This window comes from Phyllobates terribilis, unplaced genomic scaffold, assembly GCF_046119375.1.
Source record: "Phyllobates terribilis strain yellow unplaced genomic scaffold, ASM4611937v1 Scaffold_1__5_contigs__length_1240528914, whole genome shotgun sequence".
Taxonomy (NCBI): domain Eukaryota; kingdom Metazoa; phylum Chordata; class Amphibia; order Anura; family Dendrobatidae; genus Phyllobates; species Phyllobates terribilis.
The window spans coordinates 894,298,552-894,315,875 of NW_027362761.1; the positions used below are offsets into that span (position 1 = coordinate 894,298,552).

At 45.7% G+C, this 17,324-nt stretch overlaps 1 protein-coding gene across 4 annotated transcripts in view; it reads right to left on the reverse strand.

The window, feature by feature from the left end:
- The window catches only part of CASP6 (caspase 6), a 31,577-nt gene extending 27,542 nt beyond the window's left edge, over positions 1 to 4,035 (reverse strand). For 2 of the 4 annotated variants that reach the window (XM_073640725.1, XM_073640715.1), the window contains exon 1: positions 3,872 to 4,034. In XM_073640725.1, coding sequence (XP_073496826.1) covers positions 3,872 to 3,890 — 19 coding nt within the window. In that variant the 5' untranslated portion in view covers positions 3,891 to 4,034. Of the gene's footprint in view, positions 1 to 3,871 lie in introns of all 4 variants that reach the window. The other 2 variants (XM_073640706.1, XM_073640735.1) reach the window with 2 other exon arrangements.
- Between the last annotated feature and the right edge of the window lie 13,289 nt (positions 4,036 to 17,324).

Here is a 17,324-nt window from a genome sequence, read left to right on the forward strand (position 1 = left end):
GCATGAGCCATTAGGTTTGGTTTACACTGATACTCTGCTTGCTTGAAGCCTTGCTATAGCACTGCATGGGACCAGATGCGGAGCTTTTATAGACGCAAATGCAAAGTCCCCATGTATTGGAAGCCAAACAGTAAGGCCATGGCCTCACTATCAGTATTCGGTCAGTATTTTTTCTCAGGAGTGGGAGCCAAAACCAGGAGTGGGTGATAAATGCAGAATTGGTGACTTGTTTCTATTATACAGTACAGACCAAAAGTTTGGACACACCTTCTCATTTAAAGATTTTTCTGTATTTTCATGACTATGAAAATTGTACATTCACACTGAAGGCATCAAAACTATGAATTAACACATGTGGAATTATATACTTAACAAAAAAGTGTGAAACAACTGAAAATATGTCTTATATTCTAGGTTCTTCAAAGTAGCCACCTTTTGCTTTGATGACTGCTTTGCACACTCTTGGCATTCTCTTGATGAGCTTCAAGAGGTAGTCACCGGAAATGTACTGTACCTTTTCACTTTTTGTTCCTCACCTGGTTTTGGCTCCCACGTCTGAGAAAAAATACTGACCGAATACTGACCAAATACCGATAGTGGGGCCGTGGCGTTAGACTTGAATTATTCATCCGTCAGACAAACAATAGTTCAGGTTCTCAATATTTGCATTCCCTTGATGTCAATCGAATTGTTGTGTTATCAGTTGCTTCAGTAACGTTCTTTTGTCAGGCAGAATAGTACATTCTAACTTAGAAAGTAAGGCATTGACAGACAATTTCCATGATTAGTATTTCATAGTATAGTACAAATGCCATTCTTCAGTCTGCTGGCTTTGTTTATTTTCTGCTTCGATGGCACGCCATCCATCTATGTGACTGCTGCAGCCAATCACTGGCCTCATCAGCGATGTCACAAAGCATCTGAGGCCAGTGACAGGCTGTAGCAGCGTTGTGGAAATACTGTTTGTTTGTCATCTCGCCAAGAAAATAAGCAAAGACAGTATCAAATCGTTTTTTTAAGACAATTATGGACAGCCCCATTAAACCTGTCATAATTGTCTATGTTAGAATACGCTTTTCTCACGCTATTTTATGGATGTTGATGTGATTATTTCTGCTGTCAAATTGTAGCACAACCAACAAAAATGAGATATTTTCCAGGACAAAAAGAGGTGTCCGAACAAGGCTAGTATTGCTAATGTTCCCTCTAATAGAAGCGGCAGATACGGATTCTGTATGATCAAAACAAATGTCGTAGTGGTGTCTCGAGATTCATTAACCTGTTCCATTAGGAGATGCACCTGTCACTTATTATTTACCAGCAGCGCTCACATTCACAGCCTCATGGGACTGACATATGAACAATAGGGATAGTAACAATTGTAAGAAGAAAAGTGGAATGTTGTCATAAGGGCTTATTCACACTGGTGTTTGGGTTTTCTTTACTTCCATGTAACTTGAGATATTAAAGAACCAGAAGGTTATGTTAATTACACAAGTATTTGCCAGATCACAAAACAGAGAGGAAAAAAAAAAAAGCACTTGAATGTGGCCGCACTGTCACACTCATTAAACGATTTGTACAGGACTAGAAAAACAGAAATAGACGTCCACTCATCTATATGGGTTGTGAGTGTTATTGCAGGACAGGCTTTGGCTCTGCTTCTGGGAGAAGGCAGCCATGCTTTTATAATCCTGCACAAACCCTTTATACCTACATGCAGAGCAATGGCGTAGTTGGATATAATATTTGTTACAGCAACTGCCCCTATAGGCTTTAGGTCTAAATTTCCGGTGGAATGTGCCGTCATAGGAGGTAAAAAAAATAAATAAGACATACTGTATACAAAGACAAAACTTCAGTGTGAATTACATTACCATGTGCTATTTAATATGATCTAGGTTCACTGCCACAGCGCCCTTTTTATAGAGTAGATCCAATTATGATCTTTTACCAAAGATTCATTAATAGATTTAAGTGCAACCATACGACACCCACGCAGTGCCTGACATAGTCCCTGCTAGTTAGAAGAGGAACCATGCAATGGTTAAGGAAAAAGGTTTTGGTACCGTGTTAGCCAATTTAAAAAATTTTTTTTTATTGTTTTCAGTGGGAGAAACAAAATAATCATTTTGCAGTTATGATACCTTTTAATGGCTAATAAAATAAGTGATGTTACAAAGCAAGTCTTCCAGACTACTTAGGTCGCTCCATCAGACATGGTGTAACAAAGTATCATATGCAAATTGGGAAATTACTTTCTTCTAGAAAGTCAGCCAGATTTCCAGTAAAGTAATACCAAATGCAAGAACCATGCCAGAAAAGGCATGTCTCACATGTAGAAATATAATGGAGGCCCAGAGGCTACAAATGAAGACAAACCAGAAATTCTGTTTAGTAAACTACATAAAAAGACACACAAAAGCCGCGCTGCAGAGTAACTCACCTTCCCATTCCTGTTTCTCAACCTTCCGAATAGTAATATAGGATACGCACTGACAATCTGGCGGCTTACACAGGACAATTGTCGTAATGTCTCGGGTCTGCGTCCCATGTATTAAAACTGTCTAGGAAAGGGCAGCTTTTGACCCACTAAACATCCCTTCGACAACGTACCAGCGAGTTGCAAATCCACGTGTTAAAACAATTTACCACTATTTTGCAATGCAGTTTTTGTTGAAAGGTTTTCGCTTTTCCAATATGTCTCCCCCCCACCCCCATCCTTCACTTGTGGAAAACACGCAGCTAATACCTGCATCACAAAAGCATAGCAATTTCTGATAAAAATTCACTTGGTCCCATACAGCAATCTGGCCGACCCTGTTTAATAACATTGGTCAGTGTGCCATCTTATTTCAATATGAACAGAACACGTCAGTCTGATTTGCTAAATCTGAACGAGCCCGAACCATCAGCAAATCAAATCCATATATCTAAAAACTGGATTTAGATTGGTCTATGTTCATTCGTCAAAAATTATTGGTTCTCCAACAACAATACCATTGATTCAGCAAAACACCACATTAGTGATGAGCACAAGGGCTCGCTACTCGAGTTTGCGCGAGTGACATGCTCATGTCCCCATGTTTCCCGGCTGTTAGACAACAACAAAACATGCGGGGATTGCCCGTGTTTGTCAGGCAATTGCCGCATGTTTTGTGGCTGCCTAAAATGCAGCCGTGGTGACTCGAACATGTCACTCGAACGCCATCGGCAAACTCTAGTAACGAGCACTTGGGCTCATCACTACACCATATTATTTGGTGCGTTTTCTAGCGTGTGTAGTAGGGGCATAATCCCAGCCCGACTGGGGTTCTAATTGCGAATAAAAGCATTTTTGTTATTTCTCTCATCAGGTTATAAATCTGTTTTGATATTTCCTTTGATTCACTAAAAATAGAAGCTCAGATTAGTGATTTTGGCACAGAGCGATGAATGACAACTTATGCATAGTCAGTCTGGATCCTTCTTATTTTGGACGACAATGCCATTTAATGTGGTACTGATAGATCTCTACATAGCTCTGTTAATATACAGAACAAGTAAATATTGAGGATCTAGCAACAATAGTGGCACGTGCACATTGGAACTCTTCTGTTATTATGCCAGATTTCTTAAAAGTGACAATGACTACACAAAAGCAGTGACCACACCGGGCAAAGTGGCAAAAAAAATGAGCGGTAACTAAAATGGCAACTGTATGTGTCAGTTATACCCAATGCTCAGGTCCTTACAAGCATCAGAATTGATACGTTTCATTGTTTGTGTGCACTACAAGGTGAATTAGCACATACTATACAAAGTATAATGGAGAGAGAATATCTGTTGACTATAGTGTTCAGTAAAGCAGTACACTGACCATCCCACTGACCTGTGGATTCTAGAGACATGCTGATTTGTGATTGTGTCCTCTGCAGATGGATCTCAGTGCCTGCTCCTGGTGCTTACATGTACTAGTTATTATCTGCACACTCATCCCTTCCTTGAAGGTAAACTTCCTCATAGTCAGCAATCTCCACCCATAGGCAACACTCAGCCTCCTCCCACAAGAAGTTTGGCATTCTCTTACTCCTTCCCTCTTCCTGCCCACAGTCTTATTCATTCTCCTGAAGTAATTTGCAATTACTGGAATTGCACCTGCAGTTACGATGCTGAAGTTGGTTTCTTATTCGGGACTGAAGGTGGTTTCTTATTCAGCAGTTTCTTATTTGGCAATTTTTTTTTCCAAACTCAGAGCATGGTCTAAGAGTCTTCTATGAGTGCAGCACTGACAGTTATAATGCATTGCAATGCATTATACCAGCAATCAGACTAAAAAAAGTTAAAGTCCCAAAGAGAGACAAAGTAAAAAAAAAAATGTAAAAACACAAAAAATAAAAAAAAGAACAAAAGAAAAAAGAAAAAAATATACCAATAAATACACATACTTATGTAAAAAAAGTACACATATTTTGTATCACCACATCCAGAACGACCTGACCTATAAAACTGCCAGACTAGTTAGCCCCTTCAGTGAACATCGTAAAAAAATGTAATAAAAAACGTGGCAAAAAAACTATTATTTTTCATCATCATCAATTAATTGAGAGGTGTAGGTTGTAAAATGGGGTAACTTTTGGACAGTTCTGCTGTTCTGGCACCTCAGGGTCTCTGCCAATGTGACATGGCACCCTCGAACCATTCGAGTAAAATCTAAACTCCAATTTGGCGCTCCTTCACTTCTGAGCTTTCCACTGTGCCACAATAGTAGTTTTTGGAGATAAATAAAGCGGTCTAGTGTGAGCGATAGGGCACAGAATCCACAGGGACAATGACAATAAAATGACAGACCTGGTGAAATCAAAGGTCTGTCATTTTATTGTCATTGTCCCTGTGGATTCTGTGCCCTAGCGCTCACACTATACCGCTTTATTTATCTCCAATTACTACGTTCCTGTCACGAGGGTAAGCGGCAGGAGCTGCTCCGGGCCATTTCCACCTACAATCCAACCTCAAGGACCTGCGGTGACGCACTTCCTGGCCGCCCAATCACATGACCGGACCGTGGATCACGTGACCGGATCCTGGGAAGATCTCATACGGCAGCAGCAACGCTGGGCCTCCACGGATGAGCGATCAACTGGGGTTGTGCAGGGGTGACCCGAGGAGGTGAGAGGCCACTTATCCCACATACTCCTGCCATTTTCTTAGACCACCGGGTATCTCTCATTGCGCTTTTCCTCCCTTTTTCTTTCCTTACAAAAGTAGTTTTTGACCACATATGGGGTATTGGCGTACTGAGGAGAAATTGCGTAACAAATTGTATGGTTCATTTTCTCCAATTACCTCTTTTGAAAATTAAAAACTTGCTGCTAAAGCAACAATTTAGTGGAAAAAAATTAAACTTTTAAATTGACTCAGCCCAATGTTATACAATTCTGTGAATCGCCTGAGGTTTAAAAATGCTCACTACACCCCTAAAAGAATTACTCAAGAGGAGTAGTTTGAGTAGTTAGCAAAATGGGGACACTTGAGGGGGCTTCTAATGTTTAGGTACATTGGGGGCTCTGCAAATGTAACATGGTGTCCGCTATCTGTTCCAGACAATTTTGCGCTCCAAAAGTCAAATGGCACACTTTCCCTTCCAAGCCTTGCCGTTTGCCCAAACAGTAGTTTTCCGTCACATATGGGGTATCAGAGTATTCAGGAGAAATTGCACAACAAATTGCACAGTTTATTTTCTCCTGTTACCCTTGTGAAAATGAAAAATTTGAGACAAAACCAACATTTTTCTGGGAAAAAATTATTTTTGAATTTTCACAGCTCAACGTTATAAAATTCTGTGAAGCACCTGAGGGATAAAGGTACTCACCATACCTCTAGATAAGTTCCTTGAGGGGTGTAGTTTCCTAAATGGGGTCACTTGTGGGGGGTTTCTACTGTTTAGATACATCAGGGGCTCTCCAAATGAGACATGGCGTCCCCTATCTATTCCAGCCACTTTTCGCACCAAAAGTTAATTGCCCCACCTTCCCTTCTGAGCCCTGTCGTGTGCCCAAACAGTAATTTTCCACCATATATGGCATATTGGTATACTCAGGAAAAATAGCTTGACAAATTACACTGTCCATTTTCTCCTGTTACTCTTGTGAAAATGCACAATTTGTGGCTCTCTATTGAGGCCGAAACGCGTCAGGAGGGCCTTTTCTGGGGGTACTTTTTACCCAACTTTAGATGACACGCTTGGGTACTGCCCTTATTGGGGCAGGAAGCATGCAGGGCACGACAGCACGTTTTTGCCTGTGATTTGGCTTCGCTACAAGAATTGGGTGAGACCAAACTTGTTTTTATTTCTGGCACTGAGCACTTTTTTGCTGTGCAATTACGGTTTTTATCGGCTGTTGATCAACTTGTTTGTATAATAATTGAAGGTCACCTGAATGGTTGCTTTTTTATCCTTAACCATTAAAAGTTAGGTTTAATTGATGCGACCATATATTAATACTTTCCTGCTTATACAGTGATAATTTTCTGAAGATTTACGTAGCCATCACTCTTGATGGACTCTTTGCTTTGCCATTTCTGATGCCCATAACCCATTTGTGCCAGGCTGGAGTGACTGGAATTTGATGCAGGGCATCAGTATCTATGTAATGGTGGTGTGAGATCAGTAGCCCAAAGTCATTTAACCCCTTAAACACCAGTTACTTATTCAAATCTGGGACAATTGGCTATTCACCCACTTTGATGCCAGTTCTGATGCCCAGAACCCATTTAGATGCCATCTGTGTGTCTACATTGTGAGATCAGTGGCCCAAAGTAATTTAATCCTTTCAATAACGCCCTTTGATGCCAATTTTTGTGCCAGTTTTATAATTTTTGTAGCTGCTTTTAAGTGTATTCACATCAGCGCACCTCGCTGCATTGCATTGTGATTTTTAATTTTTGTTATTAAACCTGTAAAAAACAGGAAAAAAAAATTTCTGAATAAGAAACCAACTTCAGCATTGTCCTGCAGTTTGCGGTTTGTTTTTAGCCAAACCCAGGACTGAAATTCATCAGAAATGTAAAAAAAAAAAAGGAAGGAATTATACTTCTTACTGCTGCATCTACTTCCAGCTTTAACGTAAAAAAAAACAAACCATCAAAACCTGCTTGTGAGCTTCCAACCTTCACATGATAAATTTAATATTATTAAATCCTGTTAGTAGTACTTGTATACAGGGGCGTACATAGGAATCATGGGGTCCCATAGCAAAAGTTCTAAAAAGTTCTAATTGCCCCCCCCCAAAAAAAAATGTAAATAATTGTCGGTTTCACAGAAGAGCAGATCTCACAACCTTACAGCCTTTACATAGTAATTTTCCTCCTGCTGAAGTCCTAGATTCTTTTATCATTGCCCCATAAAGTATTGTGACAATTAGAAGTAGTGCTGTTGCTTCAAAAGCATCCAGCAACTATAAGAGTTAACACAGTCACAAGAGACAGGAAGTGTTGTGCTTCGGAAGCATCCAGCAACTAGATGGGTTAACAGTCACAGGAGACAGGGAGTGTTTAGCAGGGCCCCAGGGGGATTGTGGGGAACTTGTTATTGTGTTCTGGCTGGAGCCATAGAGAAAGGTGTTGTGTTATCTGTATCTCACAGAAGACAAGGGAACAGAATTCAGGTCAGGAGGGAAACTAGACACAGGTCAGATAGACTCCCTGAGCTAACATTGTGGAGTATTATTGGGCAGAAAGATAAGGACTGGAAGGGATTGTGTCACAAGGATCATCTCTCTCATCAAATCCCCCCCCCCTCCATCTCCATGCAGGATAAAGAATGCTGTGTACTAGTGAGTCCTTGTGAAGGAAAAGCCAGCTGTTTATGCATAGAAGTGTGCTGCCAAGAGATCTAATCTGTGCTGAATTATGCTACTGAAGAGACTGACGTTACTGTACCTGCTTTATGAGACTGTACTGTAATTAAGATTGTTTCTGTAATATCCATGAATTGCATTGGCCGTGCTTCAGATTAAATTCCACTGTTAAACTGTTGAAAAAGACTCTTGTCAGATGTGTCTGGTCAGCAATTGAATCTATTGTGTGCCTGAGAGAAGCTGCAGCCTATGGTTGCCCTGAGTGACGGTTCCCCCAGGATTCCAACGAATTTATGAAACCCCTCTCGCCCTATTTCAACCTAGCGGCGTGCGAGTAACAGCATGATGCGAACAAAAGTGTCCCCCCAGACACAGTATGATTCCCCCATGGTGAATTCCTCCACATGCGCAGTATGATGACCCTACTGTAACCCACCTCAACTCCAAAGGCAATGTATGGTTACCCCAACACAGTATGATCCCCCAACTGTGATCCCCACCAGCCCTCCATGCAGTATAGTGGGCCTACATACAGTATAATGGCCCCACACCTCTTCACACTCCAGAGTATAATGCACTCCCTATGGTCATCCACACAGTATAATGCATTCGCCATGGTCCTCCACACAGTATAGTACACTCCCATGATTCTCCATACAGTATAATGCACTCGCCATGATCCTCCATACAGTATAATGCACTCGCCATGATCCTCCATACAGTATAATGCACTCGCCATGGTCCTCCACACAGTTATATGCACTCGCCATGGTCCTCCACACAGTATAAGACGCTCGCCATGGTCCTCCACACAGTATAAGACTCTCGCCATGGTCCTCCACACAGTATAAGACGCTCGCCATGGTCCTCCACACAGTATAAGACGCTCGCCATGGTCCTCCACACAATATAAGACGCTCGCCATGGTCCTCCACACAGTATAAGATGCTCGCCATGGTCCTCCACACAGTATAAGAAGCTCGCCATGGTCCTCCACACAGTATAAGACACTCGCCATGGTCCTCCACACAGTGTAATGCACTCCCCATGGTCCTCAACACAGTATAATGCACCCCATGGTCCTGTACGCAGTATAATGCACTCCCCATGGTCCTGTAAGCAGTATAATGCAGCCCCCCATAGGGTAAAATGCAGCTCCCCCCCACCATAGGGTAAAATGCAGCCCCAGTCCTCCAGTATTATCAGTACACACTGATTTAAAAATAAATTAATAAATACACACCGCTCCTCGTTCCCCACTGCTTCAGTCTCTGCAGCGCATCTCTCTCATCACCTCAGCAGCTGACAGCTCCACTGTCTGACACAGCAAGGAGCGTCATCATGCCGCTGCGTCAGACGCAGAGGAGGAATGATGGGAGAGGGAGTGTCACATGACACTCCATCATTGCTTTCAACCAGGGACGGCTCCAGGTTTTCATGGGCACCGGGCGAAAGAGTCTCAGAGGCCCCTTTAACACATACCACGATTCATGATGCACAGATGCGGCAAAGAAATATAGCTTTACAACACAGGACCCAGCCTGCCCCCTCATCCTTCACATATGCAAACATATGCACGCACACACACACACAGTACGCAGACATGCGCGCACACACACACACAGTACGCAGACATGCGCGCACCCATACACAGTATGCAGACATGCACACACAGTATGCAGATGTGCACGCACATACAGTATGCAGAAATGCATGCACACAGTATGCAGACATGCGATCACACACAGTACGCAAACATGCGATCACACACAGTACGCAGACATGCGATCACACACATACACAAACAGATACACAGATACATACACATACAGACATATGTACATATTTGAACACATTCTTAAGAACACATAAAACAGACAAATATATATATATATACACAGTCATACACACAAGACAGATTAGAAATATATTTAATATGGGGATTGGGGAATCTGGCGACAAGCCTCGCTTACCTGTCCCTTGTCCTGTGTCCGGTCCAGATGTGCAGGGGCCCAGACTGCTCCCCCAGCATCTCCGCAGGGAGGACCTCCAATGGTGTTTGATTGCCGGCACTTCATCAGGGCCCCCCTCTTGCACCCTCCGCTCCGCCGACGCTTCTTAATTGTCGCCGACGCTTCATCGGGGCCTCCATACATCAGGGCCCCCCTTGGGGCCTCCCTACATTGGGGCCTTCCTTCATTGGGGCCCCCCTTTTGCACCCCCGCTCTGCTGCTTGATACCCGCCGCTCACCGGCACTGTCTTCAGGCATGGCCGCACGCAGTTCGCTGTGCGACTGTGTCTGCTAGTAATGACGGCAGGGGCGACACAAGCACAATTAAAGGTGCAGTGTTGCCCCTGCCGTGTCATTACTACAAGACACAGCCGCACAGCGCACTGCGTGCGACCGTGCCTGAAGACAGTGCCGGTGGGCGGCAGCGGCAGTCAAGCAGCCCCCCCCGGCTCATGGGCCCCATAGCAGTCGCGTGGCCTGCCACCATTGGCGGTACGCCACTGGTTGTATCGAATGCACAGTATAAGCCACGTTCACATGTTCAGTATTTGGTCAGTATTTTGCATCAGTATTTGTAAGCCAAAATCAAGAGTGGAACAATCAGAGGAAAAGTATAATAGAAAAACGTCACGACTTCTGTATTTTTCACCCACTTCTGGTTTAGACTTACAGATACTGATGAAATACTGAACGTGTGAATGTGGCCTAAGGCTGAAAGCTAGTGGCTTCAGTTGAATTTATAGAAAAAAAACATATGGGTAGGTTGTGTGCATGTGTACCAGTCGTGAAGGAGATAGTTCCCCCCTGGGCACTAAAAAGGGTTAAAAGCATGTACCCAAAGTTAGAACCCTCAGGGGCTGCAGTTTGGTCCAGGTGGGGTTAACTGTGGCAGCTGGCCCAGTAGAGGGAAGGGGAACTCAGTGCTAGTATCTAGTGCAGGAAGTGAGCACAGGGAGTTGTGTGCAGTACTGCAGAAGAGCTGACGGGCTCTATTTTGGCTGCAAGGGTAGACGTGGGCCTAGTATCCTGCACAGTGGATCACCAAAGAATCCCTCCACAAGTGTCCCCTTAGCCAACCTGGGAACCTCGAGAGAGTCTTCGGGGACCTAGGGGCGCATTCTGTCAGCAGGCAGCAGAAGAAGTTAGAAGTCAAGTATAGGACGTGGAGAGAACTAGGAACCGGATATACTGTCTTTGGTGAGGAAGATTCTCTAGGGCTAGAGAAGAAAGCAACAGAGATGCTTCACCTAAATTGGGAACCAGGGCTGAAGTTGTATCAAGTACCTGTGGGAAAGATGAGAACCTGTTGGGCCTCCTCCTTTATACCTGCCTGTAAATACTGCCAGTACTGTAAATACGTTCCAGTTGTTATGGACTTTGTGTCCTCTGAATTCATTGCTGCCCTGGTTCCATAAGAGGAATTCCTGGAGTCAGAAGAGACTGGCTGGTCAGAAATAAGTGGAAAACATCACATACACCACAGCACACCAGAGCGAGGACACACTTTGTCTGTAGGGTGCCAAAGCAAGCATGGACTACTGCTCGCCCACGACTACCTCGCTGGAGCACCTTACACATGTGACTTGTGTAATTGATAAACATTAGTGTTGAGCGACCATGCTCGACACTGCTCGGTACTCGCCCGAGCATCACGCTACTCGGGATGTTCGGCGAGCACCGAGCATTTCCGGGTTACTCGGGCGGGAGCTCGGGTCTCCGCCCTGCATGTTTGGCGCTCTTTACAGAGCCAATGAACATGCAGGGATTGCCAGCCAGTCACTGTAATGCTGCAGCCATGTTGGTTGTGGGCATTACAGTGATTGGCTAGCCGCACAGCGTCACCTCGAGTATTTAAAACCGGGTGCCGCCATCTTGGACACAGTCGCTCCGGATTAGACAGTGTAGGGACAGCGCTGCTGAATTAGGGAGAAATATAAACTGCGAAATAGTTAGTGTAGGGTCTGTAAAGGCTGCCAGAGCAAACAAACAGTCCTTTTCAGGACTAATATCCATCCCAGATACCAGGCAGGCAGGCTGTATAGGAGACACAGTGGTTATACCAGCAAACGCTGCATTACAGTCCTGTGTGCTCCTGTTGCTGAAATTGCTGGACTTAGCACCAGGTGTCGGGGGCCAGGAAAAATCCTTTTTTTTTCATCTAAATCCTCCTTTTTTTTTCCTCCTTCACACTGTACAAATACCCGTCTTATTAACCTTTTGGTGTGTCCCCCCCCCCCCCAAAAAAAAGCGTGTCTCTGATTTTTCAGACACAAATATAACTGTTGAAAATAGTCTGGTGTAGGCTAGAGAAACAGAAGTGTTGTTTTGCACTTCCACGGTTCAAACCTCTGTATTATCCATTTTGGGCCATTTGTATCTAAAAAAAAAACAGTTTGAGTGTGTCGCTCACTGTTCAGCCGCAAATCTATATATTTAAAAAAGTCTGGTATACCCCAGTAAACAATAACTGTGGTTTTGCCATCCCACGGTAAAAAATCTCTACTATTCAGGTTTTGGTATATTCTCCGTAAAGAAAAACAGTAGTGTCTCCTGACTGTTGTGACACAAAAATATATCTGTTGAAAATAGTCTTGTGTAGGCCCGACATCCCAGTGTGGTTTCGCAGTTCCATGGGTCAAATCGCTGTACTATCCAGTTTTGGGCCTTTGGTATCTAAAACAAAAGCAGTTTGAGTGTGTCGCTCACTGTTCAGCCGCAAATATCTCTATTTAAAAAAGTGTGGTATACCCCAGTAAACAATAACTGTGGTTTTGCCATCCCATGGTAAAAAATCTCTATTATTCAGGTTTTGGTATATTTTCCGCAAAGAAAAACAGTAGTGTCTCCTGACTGTTGCGACACAAAAATATATCTGTTGAAAATAGTCTTGTGTAGGCCCGACATCCCAGTGTGGTTTCGCAGTTCCACGGGTCAAATCGCTGTACTATCCAGTTTTGGGCCTTTGGTATCTAAAAAAAAAAGCAGTTTGAGTTTGTCGCTCACTGTTCAGCAGCAAATATCTCTATTTAAAAAAGTGTGGTATACCCCAGTAAACAATAACTGTGGTTTTCCTCTTCCACGGTTCTAATCTACTCTTTATTACCCTTTTTCCATTGATAGTGCAAGTGTAAGCTATTTTACTTCATTAACAATGGGCAAGGCGCGTGGCAAGGGAAGTGGAAGTGGACGTTCTGGTGATGGTTCGTGCAGAGAACGGGGCCGTGGCCAAGGTGAAAATGTGCCACAACCAACAGCCATATCTTCTCGCTCCCACTTCTTGACCGAATTACTAGGGAAGCACAGAACAACACCAGTATTGAGAACTGATCAGTGTGAACAGGTTATTAATTGGATAGCAGATAATACTTCCAGTTACCTGGGCACCACCACCTCCGGTCTGTCTTCCACACGGTCAACTCTTAGTAGCCGTGAGTCTCGACCGCATACTCCTCCTCACCCTGATGCTCCTTCCTCCCACCATGCCGAGTGTCGTCAGACAGTAAGTGATCCCACACTTGGACACTCTGAAGAGCTGTTCACTGGTCCATTTCCATATTTGGGCCCCTCGCCTGATACGCTTGAAGTGGTGGAAGAGGTGATCCCATGTTGCAATGCCCAAATATTTGAACAGCCACGGCCACAGGAAGTCGACGTTGGCAATCTGTCACAAGAGGTGGACGATGACGAGACACAATTGCCAGGAAGTGAGGAGGAGGATCGTGGTGCACAAGTGGAAGAGGGGGAGGTGGTGGATGATCTAGTAACTGACCCAATGTGGAAGGAGGACTTGCAGAGTGAGGCCAGCAGCACACAGGGGGAGGGAGGCAGAGTACCCCAACAGGCAGGAAGAAGCAGTGTGGTGGCCGCAGAGAGAAGGCAGGCAACCGTTCCCCGTAACACCAACACGAGGGACGTTGCCAGTACAAGCGGTAGGTCTTCCAGAGTCTGGAATTTTTTTAAAGACTCTGCTGATAACCCCAAACAGGCCATATGTTCCACCTGCCATGCCAGCATCAGCAGGGGTGACAAAACTACCAGCCTGACCACCACCAGCATGATCAGGCACATGGCAGCAAAGCACTCGACTTTGTGGGGCGAAACCCAGGGTCCACGACCAGTGTCAGCGGGTGTCACCACTGCTTCTTCCACTGTTGTGCGTGCAATAGAACCCCCTGTTGTGTGTGCAAGGCAATCCCCTGTCCATACTGCATGTAAAGATGCCCCCTTCTCTCAGTCTTCACTTGTTATGGCAGTTTCTCAAGAAACAGCATCAACGTCCACGTCCACGTCCCACCGCAGCGTTCAATTGTCCATATCCCAGACCTTTGAACGAAAGCGGAAATTCGCAGCTAACGCCCCACAGGCCACAGTCCTAAATTCACACATTTCACGACTGCTTGCATTGGAAATGCTGCCTTTTAGGCTGGTGGAGACGGAATCCTTCTGCAATCTTATGGCGGTGGCCGTCCCTCGGTACTCGGTCCCCAGCCGACACTATTTTGCCCGGTGTGCCATCCCCGCACTACACAAGCACGTGTCCCAAAGCATCTGCCGTGCCCTCAACAACGCAGTTACTGGGAGAGTCCACCTGACAACGGACACGTGGACAAGTGCTTGTGGCCAGGGACGGTACATCTCTCTGACGGCACACTGGGTAAACATAGTGGAAGCCGGGACCCAGTCGGACCTTGGGACGGAACACATCCTCCCCACACCGAGGATTGCGGGCCCTATGTCAGTCAGAGTTGCCCCCACAGTGTACAGCTCCTGCACATCCTCCTCCTCCTCCTCATGTTCAGCCTCCATCTCAGATATCACCACATCAGTTACAAGCTGGAAGCATTGCAGTACTGCCTCCGCCAAGCGGCAACAGGCTGTGCTGAAACTCATAAGCTTAGGTGATAAACCTCACACTGCTTGTGAGTTGTGGACAGCTGTGAAAGAGCAGGCAGATCTGTGGCTGAGACCGCTGAACCTACATCCCGGCATGGTCGTGTGTGACAATGGCCGTAACCTGGTGGCGGCTCTGAGGCGAGGTGAGATCACACACGTACCATGCCTGGCTCATGTGCTTAACCTCGTGGTTCAGCGGTTTCTTAAATCGTACCCCGAGTTGCCAGATCTGCTCGTGAAAGTACGCCGCCTGTCAGCTCATTTTCGCAAGTCGGCTACAGCTTCCGCCGCCCTTGCTGTGTTGCAGCAGCGTTTGCAGCTTCCGGCACACCGACTGGTGTGTGATGTCCCCACACGTTGGAACTCTACCCTCCACTTGTTGCAAAGCATTTGTGAGCAGAAGAGAGCAGTAGTGGAGTACCAGCTACAACAAGGCCGTCGATATTCAGGTCAGACTCCACACATAAGACCTCAGGAGTGGACCTGGATGTCTGACATATATACCATCCTGACAAACTTTGAGGAGGCCACCAAGATGGGGAGTGGCGATGACGCCATCATAAGTGTCAGCATCCCACTTGTCTGTCTTTAGCAACGCTCTCTGCAGAGAATTAAAGAGGAGGCATTGCAGCCAGAGTATGATGAGATGGATCAAGAAGCCGTAGCGGGCGATTACACACAGCCCAGCCTCATCTCATCCCAACGTGCATTGGGGGACAATGAGGGAGAGGAGGAGGAGGAGGAAGAACAGGAGCTGCTATCATGCGTTGTAGACGGTAGTACCTGTACAAGTGTCATACCGTCGGTTCAGCGTGGGTGGCCTGAGGACAGGGGGGAGGAGGAAGAGGAGGAGGAGGAGGAGGAGAGCATGGTCAGTCGTCATCTTGGTGAGGACACGGAAATCTTGCCCATTACCAGTCTGGCACGCATGGCTGACTTTATGTTACGCTGCCTTAACCGTGACCCTCGCGTTGTCAAAATGTTGGGTGACAGTCATTACTGGTTGGTGACACTTGTAGACCCCCGCTACAAGGAGAACTTTCACTCTCTTATTCCTGAGGTGGAGAGGTCTACAAAAATGGGGCAGTACCAGAAGGCCCTTGCTGCAGAACTCTTAAAAAAAATTCCCATCTGAACACGCTAGCGGCAGAGGTCACAGTTCGTTGCCCAACCAAGGCGTACAGGCGAGAGAGATGCAACTCCAATCCAGCAGAGGCAGGGGAACACTGTCAACGTTCTGGGACAGTTTTCTGACACCCGCCCAGCATACAGGCCCTGAGGCGCGGGGTACTCTCACAAGGAGTGGATAGTTTCAAAAGATGGTGAGGGAGTACCTTGCCGACCGTACCAGTGTCCTCCGTGATTCCTCTGTGCCTTTTAATTATTGGGTATCCAAGCTGGACACTTGGAATGAACTCGCTCTGTATGCCTTGGAGGTCCTGGCCTGCCCTGCCGCTAGCGTGTTATCGGAGCGTGTTTTTAGTGCCGCTGGGGGAATTATAACTGATAAGCGCACTCGCCTGTCAACTGACAATGCTGACAAGCTGACCCTTATCAAAATGAACAAGGGCTGGATTGGGCCAGACTTCTCATCACCACCAAATGACAGCAGAGTAACATAAAGTCAAATCCACTGTGTTATTTCGGGAGGTGTATTCACATGCACCGCTTCACACCCACACATGGGTATACGCTTCTACGTTTCGGCTGTTTTATCTTCTTCTCCTTATCCTCAGCCTCCACCACCACTATACCACCAGGGTGCCAGCATTGCAAGTTCCTCCGTCCTTATTTTTGGCAGCTTTTGCTTGCAAGGCATAAGCAAATACTATGGGACACCCACTCCCCAATAATGGGACTTATGTTTGTAATATGCTGTACTGCATGGCTCTTGTAAGGGGCATTGCAAGTTGCTCCGTCCTAATTTTTGGCAGCTTTTGCTTGGAAAGCATAAGCAAATACTATGGGAGACCCACTCCCCAATAATGGGACTTATGTTTGTAATATGCTGTATTGCATGGCTCTTGTAAGGGGCATTGCAAGTTGCTCCGTCCTAATTTTTGGCAGCTTTTGCTTGCAAGGCATAAGCAAATACTATGGGGCACCCACTCCCCAATAATGGGACTTATGTTTGTAATATGCTGTACTGCATGGCTCATGTAAGGGGCATTGCAAGTTGCTCCGTCCTAATTTTTGGCAGCTTTTGCTTGGAAAGCATAAGCAAATACTATGGGAGACCCACTCCCCAATAATGGGACTTATGTTTGTAATATGCTGTACTGCATGGCTCTTGTAAGGGGCATTGCAAGTTGCTCTGTCCTAATTTTTGGCAGCTTTTGCTTGCAAGGCATAAGCAAATACTATGGGAGACCCACTCCCCAATAATGGGACTTATGTTTGTAATATGCTGTACTGCATGTGACGCGCCCCCTGGGCCGTGTGTACACGTGTGTGGGATACCCGGTGCCGGGTCTCTGGGGTCTGTAGTCTCCGTGGCGGTGACCCGGTCTCGTGGCTCAGGATGGTCAAACCAGTGGCAGTCTTTCTTAGGTTTTGAGGTTAATTGTCCGACTGCGCCACC